An 18,492-nucleotide genomic window follows, 5' to 3' on the forward strand; every position below is an offset into this window, starting at 1 on the left:
GAGATTAACAGTAACAACAATTGCATGCATGAGTGGGATAACATGTGTAAGTTTGTTTGTTTGTTGTTTAACGCCGCACTCAGCAATATTCCAGCTATATGACGGCTGTCTGTAACATAATCGAGTCTGGACCAGTCTGGGATTGATGACATGTATCAACCAAGTCAGCGAGCCAAACCACCCGATCCGGTTTGTCGCCTTTTACGACAAGCATAGTTGCCTTTTACGACAAGCATAGTCGCCTTTTACGGAAAGTATGGGTTGCTGAAGAAGACCTATTTTACCCCGGAATCTTCACGGGTCACATGAGTAAGTAATGACAACAGAAGGATAATACTGTCACAACATGATGAACAGAGACCACATAGGTGGAAGCCAATGGGACATGAAGCCAATTAAACAGGATAAGTTTGCATAGGTGTGGTGATTATTGAGTTCATAGTAGGCAGATGGGATGAAATAGCCTTGATTGATGACTTGGGGCAGCGAATGTGGACAGCTTCTGTTAGTTTTCTTTTAGTGAAATCATGGAGGTTGTTGGAGAGGATTTGGACGTTGTCCCAGTTGATGTTGTGATTGGGACAGTTGCTGATATGTCCCGAGATGGCTGATTTGCTCTCTGATTTGATGGTTGAGGTTTTGTGCACTTTGATTCTGGTGTTGACGGGGCGGGATGTTTCCCCTACGTAAGACTGTCCACAGTTGCAGTCAGTTTTGTAAACTACACCTTTAGGCTCTTGGGGTTTGGTTGTGTTCCTGCCGTTGGCTCTTAGTAGGGTATTGGGGGAGGTGGAACTGGTGAAGTAGGTGTCAATTCCAACACCTTAACTGGAAGCTGACACCTTTCGTATAGTTTCTGTACGCTTGGCCATATGTCCTATATTCTGAATAAACATGCCTGTCTCGTCTGTAGAACAGGGGACACGGGTGGCCCAGTCGTCTAAGGCGCCGCGATTCGCTGTGCAGAGTTGCGTCCCTTGGGTACGCCAGAAAGCTATGATTGTGGGTTCGAATCCCGGTTCGCCCCAATTATGTTTCTAGGTTTGTCAGCACCATACCCGTGCTCGTGGGTCTCATCGAAGTGTTAAACGTCTGACACCTGCATCACTTGAGGCTTTCCTCCCACATTAAGCTGACACGCCGCGATTTACCTGTAATACTGTGTTAAAAGCAGCTTTAAACCCAACTCACTCACTGCACTGTAGAACATACATAATCAGTAAGGTAGCTGTTCTCTAGTGTGTAAAACTGTTCAGTACTAACACAAACACATTAATATATGACTGCATGCCCCGAAGGCCGCTAGATGACGTCATATCCTGCATGCCCACGTGGTACTCGGACAATCGGGGACAGTCACAGGAACGAAGAGCAGTCGCAAACCTCATGCGCCTCGCCCCTCCGTCTTCAATAAACTCCTCCAACATTTTGTGACCTAGGTCCCCTTGCAAACATGGATGCTGCTTCACTTCCGCGAGAACATCCGGGCACTCTGGTAGACATTCGCCATATTTGTAGTCGCAGTGTTTCAGAACCTATGGACAAACAGGGCGAGTTAGTGAGTGATTTGGTTTAAAAGACGCTTTGAAAAGTATTTAAATTCTTTCAACTCTTTCTGACTGGAAAGCCAAAAAGACACTCATTCCGTTAAGTGATTGGACGCTTTGCTGAAACCATCGATCGCGGACAAGGTGCTGAATTAGAACACGGATCATAATCAGGGAACAGCTGGGGGGTGCATTTCTGGATCCATGTCGAGGCTAAGTTATTTCAATAAAACGAACTCTCTTTCTGTTTTTACTTCACCCCACACGATTAGTTACAACAAACAGTCACAAGTAAGTATAGTGAGTCAGCATAAATCTAAATGTTCAGAAGGAGCTTCTTTATTAAGCGGGGGGCACGGGAGGCCCAGTCGTCTAAGGCGCCGCGATTCGCTGTGCAGAGTTGCGTCCCTTGGGCACGCCAGAAACCTATGATTGTGGGTTCCAATCCCGGTTCGCCCCGATCATGTTTCTAGGTTTGTCAGCACCATACCCGTGCTCGTGGGTTTAACCGAAGTGGTAAACGTCAGAGACCTGCATCACTTCGGGCTTTCCTCCCTCATTAAGCTGACACGCCGTGATATAACTGTAATACTGTTAAAAGCAGCGTTAAACCCAACTCACTCACTCGCCTGAGACCTGCATCACTTCGGGCTTCCCCCCAACATTAAGCTGACACGCCGCGAGCCGACCAGTCCTTGTTTAGCCCCTTAATGCCGAGCGCCAGACAGGGTAACAACAAGTACCATCTTTTAACGTCTTTTGGTATGACGCGGCCGGGGGTCGAACCCCGGACCTTCCGCTCTCCGGGCGGACGCTCTACCATTAGACCACGGAGGCGGTCACCGCGATATAACTGGAATACTGTTAAAAGCGGCGTTAAACCCAACCCACTCACTATAATACTCGCCATGTCTGTACATGCAATACGTAACATGAGCAGGTATATCCAGAATTAACCTTGTGGTAAATCTTCTGCGTTGCCGGGTGAGTTTGGTTCTTGAAATTGGCAACATGACAGCCGCGGTAAAACCCATCGTGGTCCACCATGCAGGAGTTGTAGTCGCCCCAGCCGTCGCAGTAGACGTTGGAGACGGCAGATTTGGGATAGAACATGAGCAGGGAGTAGCACATCTCGTCATTTGTCCCCTCCCCCCACATCGTCGTCACCCGGCGGGACAGGGTGCGATACACACAGGTTGTTTTGAAGGCATCCCCAGGGCGAACCTCCAATGGAGGATCAAATCTACAACATTATAATTGGAATATTAAACAAGCTTTATAACCTCATATGACGCCATACTAATGTCCTTCCAATCTTATTCTTGTAGTGTACATACAACGATATCAGTTTTATTAAAATCCGAGCGGTAGGGTAGCCTAGTGGTTAAAGCGTTCGGTCGTCATGCCGAAGACCCGGGTTCGATTCCCCACATGGATACAATGTGTGAAGCCCATTACGGGGGTAATGGGACCGTTACGGGGGTAATGTATCCCCCACCGTGATATTGCTGTTTTGTTTTTGTTAGAAGCAGCGTAAAACCATACTTGCTCACTCAGTCAAAGTTTGCTCAGAGTTCGCCTGACATGACGCGGTATGGTAGGTGTGTCTGATCTTAAGATCCCAAGAGGTATCAATTAAAGTCTTAGATAGGCATCTAGACGTTGGACGAACGTGAATACATGACACACTTTATGGATAGCAACTTTTTTAATTCTTTGTCACTGAGAATAAAAGAAGTTGCTGTCCATAAAAGGTGTTATGTATTCAGTTACCAATGTATTTTTAGGGGTACAATATCGGATTTGAATGAGGTTCTTAATTCGTGTGCGTCCATGTGCATAAATGTTGAATAAAATCAAAATATATATTTCTTTCAATCGAAGCTGTTAACTTAGTTCGATAATAGAAGAAACATTTAAGTAGGTCAAAGGGGAATGAGTGAGTGAGTGAGTTTGGTTTTACGCCGCTTTAGCAATATTCCAGCAATATCACGGTGGGGGACACCAGAAATGGACGTCACACATTGTACCCATGTCGGGAATCGAGCCCGGGTCTTCGGCGTGACGAGCGAACGCTTTAACCACTAGGCTACCCGACCGCCCCCAAAAAGGAATGAAAGAGATCCTTTGGGCTTACCAGAAAAGCACAACTTTCAAGATATTTCAAGATATCACAAGATATCACATGTATAATAATAAGATTTACTCAGAAGTAATATAAATATGGTAATTCGCATTACCTCAGAGACCATTAGCAGGTAAGCTATTAGCCTGTGTGTACAGACCCGCGAAGATCCGGGGTAGAATAGGTCTTCAGCAACCCATGCTTGCCGTAAAAGGCGACTATGCTTCTCGTAAAAGAACGGGATCGGGTGGTCAGGCTCGCTGCCTTGGTTGATGCATGTCATCCATCCCAATTGCGTGGATCGATGCTCATGATATCAGTCACTGGATTGTCTGGTCCAAACTCGATTATTTACAGACCGCCGGCCGCGATCCCCGGGGGGTGCAATCCCCGGCCGCGTCATACCAAAAGACTTACTTGTTGTTAACATATCTGGCGTTTGGCATTAAGGGGCCAAAACAAGGACTGGTCGGCTCGGAGTCAGCATACTGAGTCCGAGTGTGTTTTAAAAAAATATTAAACTGCGGCATGGTATCACAAAAAATCGTCATAAGGCTGGACTGGTAAAAGCAGCCATGCACGCATGCAAGCCCGCACGCACGTACATGCACGTCGCTATACAAGTACAATGGTCTTGAACGCGACGTTTAAACCCAATTTCACCTCACTCACCTTCCATAACCGCTAAAGCATCTACATATCTCTAGACGGGTTCCAATAGACACATGCCGGATTATTGGATCAGTTCATTATTTCAAGGGAAAGGGGTTTGAAGTAGATATATGTTCCAATCTCGTCTAAGTTATCGCTGAATATACGTCGGTTTATTAGTCGGTTCAAGACCTCACTCTCGAACCCATCCATCACTTTCATAGAGGAAGTTGTTCGCACCTCAGGGTAGAATTTTGACGGCAGCGCCACGGTGACGTATTTTGGGGTAATTAATATAGGAATATATAGCGATATATGTTTTTACATGTTTTAGTAATTGTAACCAATCAGAGATGTAGACGTATATTGTAAATGCTGAAGGCACATTGTCTCGCCTGGTGAACTCGCGTCATGTCACAATACATTGGTATTTTATGATAAGTTTGTTTTTATAAATAGTGGTCGGTATCTTTGTTCTTAACGGGTTCCTAGTCAACATGGTCTCACGTGTTAATGACGGGGTTGTCGTAGGTGTAGAAGGCCTCATTAGTGAGGTACTGTAATCTCTTCCCCTTCCGCAGGTGTTCCACTCTCTCAGAGATTCCTGAAATTGAAAACAACATACAAGGCATGGCTACAACATCATTACTATATTATGGCGGTGGGTGGCTTAGTGGTTAAGGCGTTCGCTCGTCACGACGAAGATCCGGGTCGAATTTCCACATGGCTACAATGTGTGAAGCCCATTTCTGGTGTCCCCTGCCGTGATATTGCTGGAACGTGCTAACTCACTCACTCACTCACTCATTACTATATCGATACATCGCAATTAACCAAGAGTGAGAGAGAGTACTTTGTTTACGCCGTTTTTAGCAATATTACAACAATATCTCGACCCTGGACCCAGAAATAGGCTTCACGCATTTTACATATGTGGTGGATCGAATCTGGGCGTTTGGCGTGACGGTGAACGCTTCAACCACTAGGCTACCTCACCGCCCAGCAATTGACCATGACCCGATGTCAATGCGTCATGGAAATATAAACAGCAAGAAATGAAAAATAAAGAATACTGTCATTAAGTTTTACTTCAATGAGATCCAATTTACACACAAACATATCAGTTTATAAGCCAATAACCAGAGTTACCTCCCCTACAGGGCTCCACTCAACAACTTCCGGTGAGCAAGGTGACTAGGATCTGTCATCATGTCAAATAGTTCAAGGACCTGTACATGGTGGAACGGTTGAGGTCCTAATCATTCCCTTGCAGGAACCCCGTGAAGATTCCGGTGTAGAATAGGTCTTCAGCAACCCATGCTTGCCGTAAAAGGTGACTATGCTGGTCGTAAAAGGCGACTAACGGGATCGGGTGGTCAGGCTCGCTGACTTGGTTGATGCATGTCATCGATCCCAATTGCGTAGATCGATGCTCATGATTTTAATCACTGGGTTGTCTGTCCAGACTCGATTATTTACAGACCGCCGTCATATAGCTGGAATATTGCTGAGTGCGGCGTTAAACAACAAACCAGCCAAACCCTTGCAGGAACCAGTAAAGTAAATATGTACATCTAACACGTGTAACTTCCTGTAGCTTGTGTTTAAACGTATTGTATCTACAGCAGCAATCTTAACACCCTGCCGTCGCCAAATCTAGAGAAAAGGGAAGCTATCGTGGAATCATTTTTTAGCTACAAAAGTTAACTACAAAAGAAATGTGTAGGCCGAGACATTATAACTGATCCCCACTGTGTTGCAAAACGAGCTTATTTCTAAAACATATTTCTTTACTTATAAAGTTTGTTTATTGTTTAACCCGCACTCAGCTATATTCCAGCTATATGACGGCGTTCTGTAAATAATCGAGTGATTGACAACAGGAGCATCGATCCACGCAATCCAAGTCAGCGAGCCTGACCACCCGATCCCCTTAGTCGCCTCTTACGACAAGCACAGTCGCCTTTTACGACAAGCATGGGTTGCTGAAGACCTATTCCACCCCGGATCTTCACGGGTCACTTTTAAAGTAGGAGAATCTCTGCACTAATATACACAGCAATCGTAATTTGATTAACATGTTTGTAGTTTCAGCAATATCAATAAAGGCGCTATCGTGTCACCGGATTTTCTGGTCAATCACCAGATGGTCTGGTTTCTTTGCGGGCTGCCGTCGCATGGCAGAACTGCTGAGCGGCATCAGACAACAAACAAACACTTACATATTTATTTATGCAAATTGTTTGAGCGGTGGTTGCTACCGTTAGGGCAGGACAAACTTACCCTTTGGTTTAAGCACATTTTCTCACATAAAGTCAATGGGATTGGGTACAACTTCTCCCAGATATTAACAGTATTGATTTACAGCTTGTACCAAGCATGAACAGAACAGAAGGAAAGAAAAGAATAGGAAAGATAAGTGATCAGTGCGGAAAATATAGCTAACTTAATCGCTTTGTATCACATATATACCACTGTACATAGTTGGGGCGGTGGGGTAGCCTAGTGGTTAAAGCGTTCGCTCGTCACGCCGAAGACTCGTGTTCGATTCCCGGGTACAATGTGTGAAGCCCATTTCTGGTGTCGTATTGTTGGAATATTGCTTTAAAAACTGCGTAAACCCATACTCACTCACGCACTCAAACTGGAATTTTGTGAAACATTCTTAGTCCGGAAACCTCGCAATCTTGCCTATTTCTGTTAGGGCCCCCGCCGTGATATTGCTGGAATATTGCTAAAAGTGGCGTAAAACCATACTCACTCACTCACTCACTCACTCACTCACTCACTCACTGTACATAGTTGCATATTTTTATGATATCTTGTTCTGATAGATCCCAATTTCCGTTGAATATCAAACTGAGCCCAGTTGGTGTATTTTCAGCTAAATGTATACTGCTTATATTTTTAAGTAAAGCGTGCTTGCACATTGAGATACAATGCCGCAGTTTAACTTGAATACCCCACTCAGACACAGTATACTGACTCCGAGCCGACCAGTCCTTGTTTTAGCCCCTTAAAGCCGAGCGCCAGACAGGGTAACACCAAGTATCATCTTTTAACGTCTTTTGGTATGACGCGGCCGGGGATCGAACCCCGGAACTTCCACTCTCCTTTTCTTGCACCGAAGACCATCTGTTCCTTGTACTAGTACACATAAACACCGTTTCCGTTGAAATCGTCAGGATCAACAAATGTATGTATTAGCGAATCACGCGTACGTAGTAATGTCCCTATAATAAATTGTACCTAGATGTTCCTAAAATCTTCCTCGTGAAGATCCGGGTTAGAAATGGTCTTCAGCAAACCCATGCTTGACCCCCGTGAAGAAATATATTCAGCAACGTATGCTTGTCGTAAGAGGAGACTATCGGGATCGGGTGGTCAGGCTCGCTAACTCGGCTGTTATCATATCCCCAATGCCCAGATCGTAGATCATATGAATCATTGGATTGTCGTGTCCAGACACGATTATTTACAGGCCGCCATCGTGTAGCTGGAATATTGCTGAGTGAGGCACTAAAACATTAAATATAGCCCCAACAGAAATAGTACAGATTACGAGGTTTCCGGACTAAGAAGGTTTCACAGAACTCTAGTTTGAGTGCGTGAGTGAGTATGGTTTTTAAAGCAATATTCCAACAATACGACACCAGAAATGGGCTTCACACATTGTACCCATGTGGGGTATCGAACCCGGGTCTTCGGTGAGACGAATGAACGCTTTAACCACTAGTGTACCCCACCTCCCCCAGTTGATACATACCCATGTAATGCATATGATTCAGAGAGTTGGTGATGAAGATGGGGCTGGAGAAGTAGCGCTTGGTACACTCAGACGGGCATGTGGACTGCACAACTATTTTCGACTCCCCAGGGGGTAGCAACAGACGCTCCTGACCCGTCCACAGGATCCCCGCATCGTATGGGCGTAGTCGAGGGGTGTAGTAGATCTTTAACCCAGAGGCGTCGTGGTAGTCGCCTCGCATCTCCGGGTTGTTCCAATGTAGCTAAAAATATAAAGATGTTAATGTTGCTGGAAGATAAAAGATACAAGACACATTATAATAGCAGGATCACGAGGGATACATGGATAATGTGCGTCCCGCGTAAGGTTTTATACCAAGAGCCGAACGCAAGTGGTATGAGTGAGCTGGGTTTAACGTTGCTTTTAACATTATTCCAGTCATATCGCGGCGTGTCAGCTTAATGTGGAAGGAAAGCCCGAAGTGATGCAGGTTTCAGACGTTTACCACTTCGGTGAAACCCACGAGCACAGGTATGGTGCTGACAAACCTAGAAGCATAATAGGTGCAAACCGGGATTCGAACCCACAATCATAGGTTTCTGGCGTGCCCAAGGTACGCAACTCTGCAAAGCGAATCGCAACGCCTTAGACGACTGGGACACCCGTGCCCCCGCAAGTGGTATGAAACCTAACGAGGGACCATAAAGCCCCATATACCCCGAGTGATCCTGCTACATTGAATTCATCTTACCGACATATGACACTGTAAAAGAATTAAAACAAATTAAAAATTGATAACAAACATCTGTTCGATTGAGCTGAGTTTCAATTGGGCTATGTCACCTGACTTTCGTTGACTCGGAAAAGGCGTGCGGCTTTTTAATTCGAAGCGGGGTATCTGTTCTGCCTCTCAGAAATCCACGTGCAGCCTGACTTGCTCGTGGCGGGGTATAAGGGGGGAGGAGGTGAGATTGGCCTTGGGACGGTATCATATTTTTCCGATCCCTCCTCTTTTTGTGTATTATGTTTTCATGTTTCCCCCTTCCTACAACAAATGAGCAGTCCAAAAGAGTGAGTGAGTGAGTTGGGTTCTACGCCGCTTTTAACAGTATTCCAGTTATATCACGGCGTGTCAGTTAATGTGTTTGTGTTCAGCCCGAAGTGATGCAGGTCGCAGACGTTTACCACTTCGGTTAAACCAACGAGCACGGGTATGGTGCTGACAAACCTAGAAACATAATCGGGGCGAACCGGGATTCGAACCCACAATCATAGGTTTCTGGCGTGCCAAAGGGACGCAACTCTGCACAGCCAGTCCAAAAGAGCTATTGTTCCGACACACCCTGAGGCGATGACACACATATCTGAAATCAAACTTTTGTTGAGCAGAAATAGCATAAGAGTGGGCCAGAAATCTGTAGAAATGTGCACATCTAGTTCTCAAGAGATTCTTGTGAATAGCGCAAACCTATGAAATCCTAGAAGGGACACTGTCGCGTTGTCGCGCTTTGGTAATTTTGACACTTGTTTTTGTTAAGGTCGACAACGCGACAATTCGACAAAGTCCCATCTAGGATTCCATAGAAATCAGGTGCAATGAAGCAATTCTGGCGGTAGATTGAATGAGTGACCACTCTCAAATAACTTGACTCGTGAGAGATTCCAGGGCCACGGCTGAATAAAGACACTCTGTGGTAAAACTTGACTGATTGTTAATTTTGTCATTAAGTGGTACACGTTAGAAACATCTCTGCTTTTGGCGGTGGGTATATTATGCCTTGATCTTATACTGCAATCATCAAACACGAAACAGACAAGACTTCACCAGTCTCACCTCTAGAAGCACCCTCTTGTAGCCGGAAGCACCGATCCTGAAACCAGCTTCCTTATACAGACACTGGCCAGCCAGGCCCACCGTCCACAAGCCGATGACGTCATTGCAGCCCCGCTCCGCCATATAACATTGTCGAGGATGGTGGATTTCAGGCACTGTGTAAAAATGACAAAACGAACATAGTTCTTCGTGAAACTTAGTGAGTGAGTGAGTTGGGTTTAACGCCGCGATGCTCATGATATTAATCACTGGATTGTCTGGTCCAGACTACGTCATGCAGCTGGATTAGTGCTGAGTGCGGCGTTAAACAACAAACGATCCAACCACTTTCACCCACTCCACATGGGTTTATTAACTGAAAGACGTTTAACAGTGATCAAAAACAAAACATACCAATGCTTAGTCGTTTTATTTGTATATAGCTATCCATAATATACTCACCGCCAAAAGAAACGCGAACCATAGAAACATAGAGAGAAGTATGTTCGTTAAGAAGACACCTGTTCCAATGTGTACCACTTAATGGGAAAAGTAACAAATCAGTCAAGTTTTACCACAGAGTGTCTTTATTCTTATCACGATAAGCTGCACGTGATTTCCATACTTTACACGCTAATGATGCACGAAAGGAATGGTGCAGCGCGATCTTCATGAGCGTCGGTTCACACAACATACCTCTTGAATATTAGTATTCCTTCATATTTAACCGACCCGTGAAGATTCCGGGGTAGAATGGGTCTTCAGCAACCCATACTTGCCGTAAAAGGCGACTAACGGGATCGGGTGGTCAGGCTCGCTGACTTGGTTGATACATGTCATCGATCCCAATTGCATGATATTAATCACTGGATTGTCTGGTCCTCGATTTTTGAAAGACCGCCGTCATATAGCTGGAATATTGCTGAGTGCGGCGTTCGACAACAAACCAACCAACCAAAATCATATTTAACCAACATATATGGTATTCGCGTTTCTTTTGTCGGTGAGTATATTATGGGCGCCAACACAGTTATTATTCTAGCAGCAAAACTTGACAAACATGCAGGAGAAGGTCACAACAATTACTGCTAGGCTACCTACCGCCATCCCTACAGCCCATCAGTCGGATGTGATGAATGACATGAATGTTGTCAATTGTTGGCTCAGTCGCTATGAGGTGATAATCGCGGTCAGCTGGTAGGTCAAAGGTCTGGCAGAAATAATTCGTCTCAGTACTGGGAACCTTCATTCGAGGGAATCTTAATGTTCTCGTTTGAACTTCTGCAATCGATCAAGTTCAAAGTTGATTTTACAGCGAAACCTCTTTAATCCGGATAGTATAAATAAACGACAAAAGCCTTTCCGTAATCAAGAGAAATATCTGCTCAGAGCAGAGTCTATTTACGATTCCGACAATACCACGAGCATGTGTTTATGAATCACTAATAAATAGTAATGATCACCCACGTATCTATCAAACAATCTTGAGAAATCTTTACTAAGACCTTGGATGTTGTGACCCTGATCAAACAACTATTGAGCAAGAATGGTATGGCGCAGTGAAAACCCGTTGATTAAAACATTTCCGTATAAGTGAATCCCAGCTTATGTGCATATTATGGAAAGCCAGGTTCCCGGCCTAAAGACGTCTTACTGTAAATATGAACGTAAATTCAATAAAATATTACCATGATCTCCGGAATAACGTTTTAAGCTATGTAAAACGATAGATGATTATTTAAACTTACATTCATATCGACCTAATCGATACATTCTTTATAAAGATATTATATGAATAAGTTGATCAGGCTTCAGAGGTGTGGTCGCGCACGTGCGTGCGTGCGTGCGTGCATGTGTGTGTTCGCATGCCTTTGTTATAATATAGTTATCAGATACCCTGTATTCACCTGGCTCTGAAGTTGCACTGCAGTTGAATTCTTCCGTCTCACAAGACACCCAGGCATTGTCTGCACTGCAAGCTGGACCACCCCAAGGGTCACAGATTCCTGGTTATGAAACATGTCTTTACTCATAACGCCACAGTGGATAGTTAGAAGAGTAGTTGCGAGGAATAACCTGTCTCGAGTGATTTATTATTGTCATACACCCCCCCCCAAAAAAAAACAAAAAACAAAAAACAAACAAACAAAAAAACAACAACCAAAACCCAAAACCAAACAAACAAAAAACACACACCAAAAAACAACAACAAAACCCCCCCCAAAAAAACAAAACAACAACAAAAACAAAAACAACAACAAGCAAACACAAACAAAAAACTACAACAACCTATACTCTGATTCTAGTTAAATTAATTTCAATTCACCGAACAGGCAATTCAATTGTGGGATCAGATGAAAAAAACCGCGTCCTTGAAATTTCAATATTATGTTTATTTCCACAGTCGCCCCTTGAACTAAATCCGGAAATGAGGTATTACAACCGAGTGAGTGAGTGAGTGAATATTGCTTAACGCCGCATCGGCAATTTTGCAGCTATTCGCGGCGATATTACAACCGAAGGCGTATTTAACAATATGACTCATTTACATGTCACCATACATGTTTAATTTCCAAACATAAAACATAATTTCCAAAAACATATTTACTTCTCACTAAAATAATCATGTCGAAGCAGACATGATATTTTGTTGTTCCATCAACGATCTACTTTGATAGATAAATTATTCCAAATAGGACTTTATGCTTTATGGTTTGTGGGGAGTGTATGGAAAATATATGTCGCATATGCGATCCATATAATCTATTACTTGTTCTTCACGTTTCATTACGACTCTTAAAAGCTTGAAGACAACCTGGATGTGTTATCCCGGAAGTGACGTCTGGTATAACTCCTTCCTTCCACGCACATGTTGGATCTCCGAGTTCCATGCCGTTTGTCCTGCCGTCACCATCAGAGTCCTTCCCACACAATGCTCGCGTCCACTGACAGGGAGGAGGAAGATGTTAAAGGTTCATACTTCAATGATGGATGGATGGATGTTTTGTTGTTTAACGCCGCACTTAGCAATATATGACGGCGGTCTGCAAATAATCGAGTCTGGACAGAAAATCCAGAGATTAATATCATGAGCATCGATCCACGCAATTGGGATCGATGACATGCATCAAACAAGTCAGCGAGCCTGACCATCCGATCCCGTTAGTCGCCTGTATGGCAAGCATAATTGCCTTTTTACGGCAAGCATGGGTTGCTGAAGACCTATTCTACCCCGGAATCTTCACGGGTCCATACTACAATGAACTCGCACAAAATAAATGTCTGTTTACTAAACTACCTATACACTTGTATGCAATCGCAAAAAGTAACGTTCTCGTCAATGATAATGCAGGGCAAGCAAGCAAAGGTGGTGCTCCATGCGGTACTGTTCCCAGCAAAAACGTTTACTCCAGGAGGTATTGTCCCCGGCGAAATTGTTTGGATCAACAAAGGATGAGGTAAGGTAAAGGCCCCCTTTCCCCGAAATGAAATATATTTTAAATTATCATCAGATATATTCAGACTTCTGACAAGGTTAAATACATACGTATGGCTGATTTGTTTGTTGTTTAACTCCGTACTCAGCAATATTCCAGCTTTATGACGGCGGTCTGTAGGTAATCAAGTCTGGACCAGACTATCCAGTGATCATAAGCATTGATCAACGCAATTGGGATACCATGGCAGGCATCAACCAAGTCAGCAAGCCTGACCACCCGATCCCGTCAGTCGCTTCTTACGACAAGCATAGTCGCCTTTTGAGGCAAGCATGTGTTGCTGAAGACCTTTTCTAGCACTGATCTTTACGCATGACTAAAATGAGTGAGAAGGGCTGATTGTGCTACCTTCAAGAAAATATCGCAGTATGAGAATGATGATTGTTTCAATACCGATTTAATAATGAAAAATTGTTACAAAGCATTTAGACCTTGTCCACTCTAGATAAATAAAGAATTATTCAAAATGTGTTTAAACATTTCATTTGTAACAACAAAATAATTACCTAAACCCATTCATCAAATATGAGAAACACAACAATTGGGCTTAAAATACAAACAATGAAAAGAGTTGGCATTATTTGCCATTATGTATCTCGGTAACTTCAGTTCTATACATTATTGTTTGGAAAATGAGCAAAAAACAATGATGCCAAGTGACAAATACATTTTAAAATTTCAAAACTTTTCTGGTGTATTAATAAATTTTCTGGTGTAAAAATAAATAAAATAAACAACTTACTTTCTGACCGGCCGCAAAAAAGTCCAAACCAAACTGATTTCTCTGCCCCCCACCCTTAGGATTGCTGTGTCCCACCCCCGGCCATGTATGGTGGAGTTTACAGGGATGGGGAACCTGGTCCGCATTTGGCAGCCTTTTCATAAACATCTGGTAAGCCATCGTCAAACTCGAGTTCATTATCACCAGCATCAGAAACCTGGACAGACAGTTGCAGATCTTGTGCCATTCATACACATTGTAAAGAGTTGAAAATTAATGTTAATAACTTTATTAAATCATGATAAATGATAAGCGTCGAATGTGCCACCGGATAATAACTAAATACTTTATATTCCGAAACCACAAATAAGAGCCCACAACCTGAAAGAACTTATTCCAATGGTCTTCAACTGAAGAACGGTGTATGACAAGGGTCTCTTCTGAGCCCACGAGAATTCCAAACTTTTAAAAATTGGGACAACTTTCAATTTAAAAAGTATGTATGTGATAAGAAGTGTTCAATATACTCTCATCTGACGTTTTCTTTCTTCCAACAACACTAACGTCTGGTTCACATTCGAATGAACAAACCTCTCAATTAAATAACCATTTCATGGGCGGATACAGCTTTTTTGAAAGGGGTGGGTGTGTGTGTGTGTGTGTGTGTGCACAATTAAGATCTATTTATTGTCTTTGGTGGTAATTTAAACAGAAATAAAGATTTTTTCCCTCTGTATCCGCCCATGCATTTCACATTTATATGTCATGCAGATTCAGTGGTCAAAAATGGCCGTTCATTTGCCATTTCAAGTTGGAAAAAAGAAGTGTCTTCTTCCTCGTCCATGATCAAGTTATTACACAATGAAATAACAGGATTTACCTTAAATGAGCCATCATGCACGAATTCCCATCCGAACACACCTCAGTGTAACCAACACAGTCTGATACAAGCAACACACCTGTCAGTGTGACAGAACTTCTGGAATAGGACACGCGGGTGTTGGTAACATAGATATATCGGCCGGTGATTGTTGATGTTCAGAGAGGGATATGACCTTTCAGAGACAAAGTACTCTACCTCAGCTACGGCTATGACAATAAAATATACAATTACTGTTCCTGCACTCGTTATGTTTCCAACGAGGGCATAGTTTGTCGGTGGCGGTGATATGTAATTACCGTATCCTATATTACCGGAAGGGCAGGGAATGCGGACGCTCTTCGCTAACTCCTGGTGTCATCTCTGATTTTCAGTGATCCATTCATATAATTGTCACCGCTATTTTGATTTTACGCTCATATTCCAGCTATATGACGGCGGTCTGTAAATAATCGAGTCCGGACCAGACAATCCCGTGATTAATATCATAAGCATCGATCCACGCAATTGTGAGACGATGACATGCATCAGCCAAGTCAGCGAGCCTCACCACCTTGTGTTCGTTTCGAAGTACTTCATTAATGTTTAGTCGTTTAAATATTGATAAGTTTCTTACCACACACTTTTCCATTGACTTCAATGGTGCTCTCTGGCTTAATGACAGAATCGCACGAGGCGTTTCCACCCTCAACTGAGACGAGGGCTGGAAATATTTTTCCCCAAAAGAGGATATCGGTGTATCCGAGCAGTTTGATTTTGATGGTTTGATCATAGCTACTGAGGGGGCACGGGTGGCCCAGTCGTTTAAGGCGCCGCGATTCGCTGTGCAGAGTTGCGTCCCTTGGGCACGCCAGAAACCTATGATTGTGGGTTCGAATCCCAGTTCGCCCCGATTATGTTTCTAGGTATGTCAGCACCATACCTGTGCTCGTGGGTTTCACCGGAGTGGTAAACGTCTGAGACTTGCATCACTTCGGGCTTTCCTCCCACATTAAGCTTACACGCCGCGATATAACTGGAATATTGTTAAAAGCGGCGTTAAGCCCAACTCACTCACTCAATCATAGCTACTGTCTCAGATGAACCCAGGGTTTGTCAATGTTTTCGCACACTATTATCCTCCCTCGCTCACATCCATCAGCGAAACTTTGCTGCTCTTGTGCTGGAGTGAAGACCAAGTTCGGCAGCGCGATTGTCAAGAATACGACTGCCATCTTTTCGTCTTTTACTTTTTAGCGCGTAAGTTACAAGCTCATTACACTGAACATTTGCCATGAAAACATAAAGCATAGCAATGTAATGAGCTTGCGAGTTTTATCTTTGACCTTTGACACACTTCCTTTCCCCTTTTCGAAAGGAACTTTTGGAAGGATCGTATCAAAGTGTCACACTTGTCATGTTAAATTAATATTAAATAAAAGGGTGGAATTGCCATGATGTTATGGATGTCGATGAAATGTTTTAAAATAGACAATGAAAAGAAAATATGATTATTTTCTGCAGCAAGACCTTTCATAGAACAATGTGTTAAAACAGTCGCTGTTGATACAGCCCACACACATCCATCTCCCACTCATCTTACATGCTTGCGACCCGTGAAGATTCCAGGGTAGAATAGGTCTTCAGCAACCCATACTTGCCGTAAAAGGCTACTATGCTTGCCGTAAAAGGCGACTATGCGTGTCGTAAAAGGCGACTATGCGTGTCGTAAAAGGCGACTGACGGGATCGGGTGGTCATGCTCGCTGATTTGGTTGATACATGTCATCGATCCCAATCGCGTGGATCGATGCTCATGATGTCAAACAACAAACCAACCAATCCTTTTGTTATATACGCTGTCGAATGCTCGAAAACCGAACAGAAAATCAATGAAATTACCTGTTTCTGGACAAAAGTTTCATATAAACCTACAATGTGTTACAATGTGTAGATATGTTTTTAAATGAGATAACTATATTCTTAAGACTAAATGTAAGTAAAGTCTACTTGGTGTGAGACTTCAGTCTGATCACATCCTTGATAGGCTCGGGCACTGGGAGTCTATGCACAGATGAAGACAAGGATGCGCCCAAGAGATGACGGACTCTTAGAGAGGTGAGACTTTGAAGAGATCGAACATTCGCATACTCTAAAAAGGGCTGACGAAATGCACCCCCCTCACAACCCGTGAACACTGGGAGATCAGAATCCAGAATCCATGTCAAATCTTTGGATATATTATATCCACCCTCGAAAAGCACGTTGATGATTTCGGTGCGAATGTGTGTCTCATCAATGGCACAGGCCAGACGTAACAGGCTGTCGTCAGCTCGGAGATTGTTGTCGTCTGCTCGCATGGCGACTGAATGGTCGGTTTGTTCTTTCTGATGTCAACGACACGACATTCCTGATGCCGACGTGTCGCCAGGTCCATAGGTTTGAGTGTTTGATTGTGTTTTCAGTGTGATATCTCGCTGTGTGTTTGACCACGTGTTTGGGTGGTCAGTCTGGATAACTTCCGCCGTTGCGTTCCCCGTTGAACACGAAGGGGACATGCCCTGCATCAGAGGAGCATTCCTCAGTACAAGATAAGCCAGAATGACACAATCCTTTTTCAACACAGCCATGCGACAGTTTTCAAACTTAGGCTCGGCTCCAAGCTCGCATTGACATTTAACATGATCGACATTATTCCTCGAAATAGCTGCAAGTAAGGGCGTTGTCCCTGAACAACTGACGTCATTGACGACATCAGGCGTCGTCCCCTTGACGTTTTTGCGACACATTTTCCAAAACGTCTCAACAAGAAACACGAGCATTACCCTGTTGTCCCGTTTTGTATCAGCAGCATAGTGGAGAGGGATGTGACCCATTTTATCTCTAACGGAAACTGCAGGACGCTGCCTCAACAGCAGTTCAACAATGTTGATATTCCCATAATACGCTGCATAATGTAGTGCCGTCTGGCCATGCATAAGAGCCATGCTAGGCTTGAAATCATGGTCCACCAACAACTCAAACATCATTTTATTTCCAGTTCTAGCAGCAATGAATAAAGCATGTGACTGTTGATCAACTCCCTTCAGGCAGCTAAGGCATCGTTCCACTGCTTCACAATCACCACCCGCTACACCGCGCACCAAATCACCCCTGCGTAGTCTTCTATAGATCACAGATCGGTTGTGGTTCCTTCTTCTGAGATGTGTCTGTGAGACCAGCCTCATCTTCATCATCGCTGGACTCTGCTGTGTGCATAGGTAGAAGAATCTTGAAACCCTTCATTGAGCCATCGTGTTCGAGCCTACACTGCATTTATGACAGCTAGTTTCCTTGGTCCTGAAACCAGCTGAAACCATAGTTAATAATAAAGCATCAAAACCCTTTCCATATCGAATAGAAATCTCTGCATAAAGCAGAGTCTATAGTATGCTTCCGACTATATAATGAACATGAATCACTATCAAATAGTGATGATACCAGGTGTTCGCGAAAAGGTGAGCGCCTCATGTCCCACTGGTGGCACCTGTTA

At 43.7% G+C, this 18,492-nt stretch overlaps 1 protein-coding gene and 1 pseudogene across 1 annotated transcript; both read right to left on the reverse strand.

Annotated features, from left to right (window-relative positions):
* Positions 1-1,207: 1,207 nt before the first annotated feature.
* On the reverse strand, positions 1,208-15,061 carry LOC139459668 (tyramine beta-hydroxylase-like). The gene is made up of 10 exons (XM_071241285.1): positions 14,983-15,061; positions 14,124-14,319; positions 12,700-12,829; positions 11,792-11,890; positions 10,986-11,165; positions 9,906-10,060; positions 8,090-8,333; positions 4,831-4,927; positions 2,505-2,790; positions 1,208-1,535 (listed from the first exon to the last, which is right to left on the reverse strand). The coding sequence occupies exons 1-10, from the start codon at positions 14,997-14,999 to the stop codon at positions 1,236-1,238; spliced, it is 1,704 nt and encodes a 567-aa protein (XP_071097386.1). The 5' UTR covers positions 15,000-15,061; the 3' UTR covers positions 1,208-1,235.
* Positions 15,062-16,966: 1,905 nt separating this feature from the next.
* Positions 16,967-18,245, reverse strand: LOC139459372 (uncharacterized; annotated as a pseudogene).
* Positions 18,246-18,492: the final 247 nt, after the last annotated feature.

This window comes from Haliotis cracherodii, unplaced genomic scaffold, assembly GCF_022045235.1.
Source record: "Haliotis cracherodii isolate W230 unplaced genomic scaffold, xgHalCrac1.p SCAF_13, whole genome shotgun sequence".
Taxonomy (NCBI): domain Eukaryota; kingdom Metazoa; phylum Mollusca; class Gastropoda; order Lepetellida; family Haliotidae; genus Haliotis; species Haliotis cracherodii.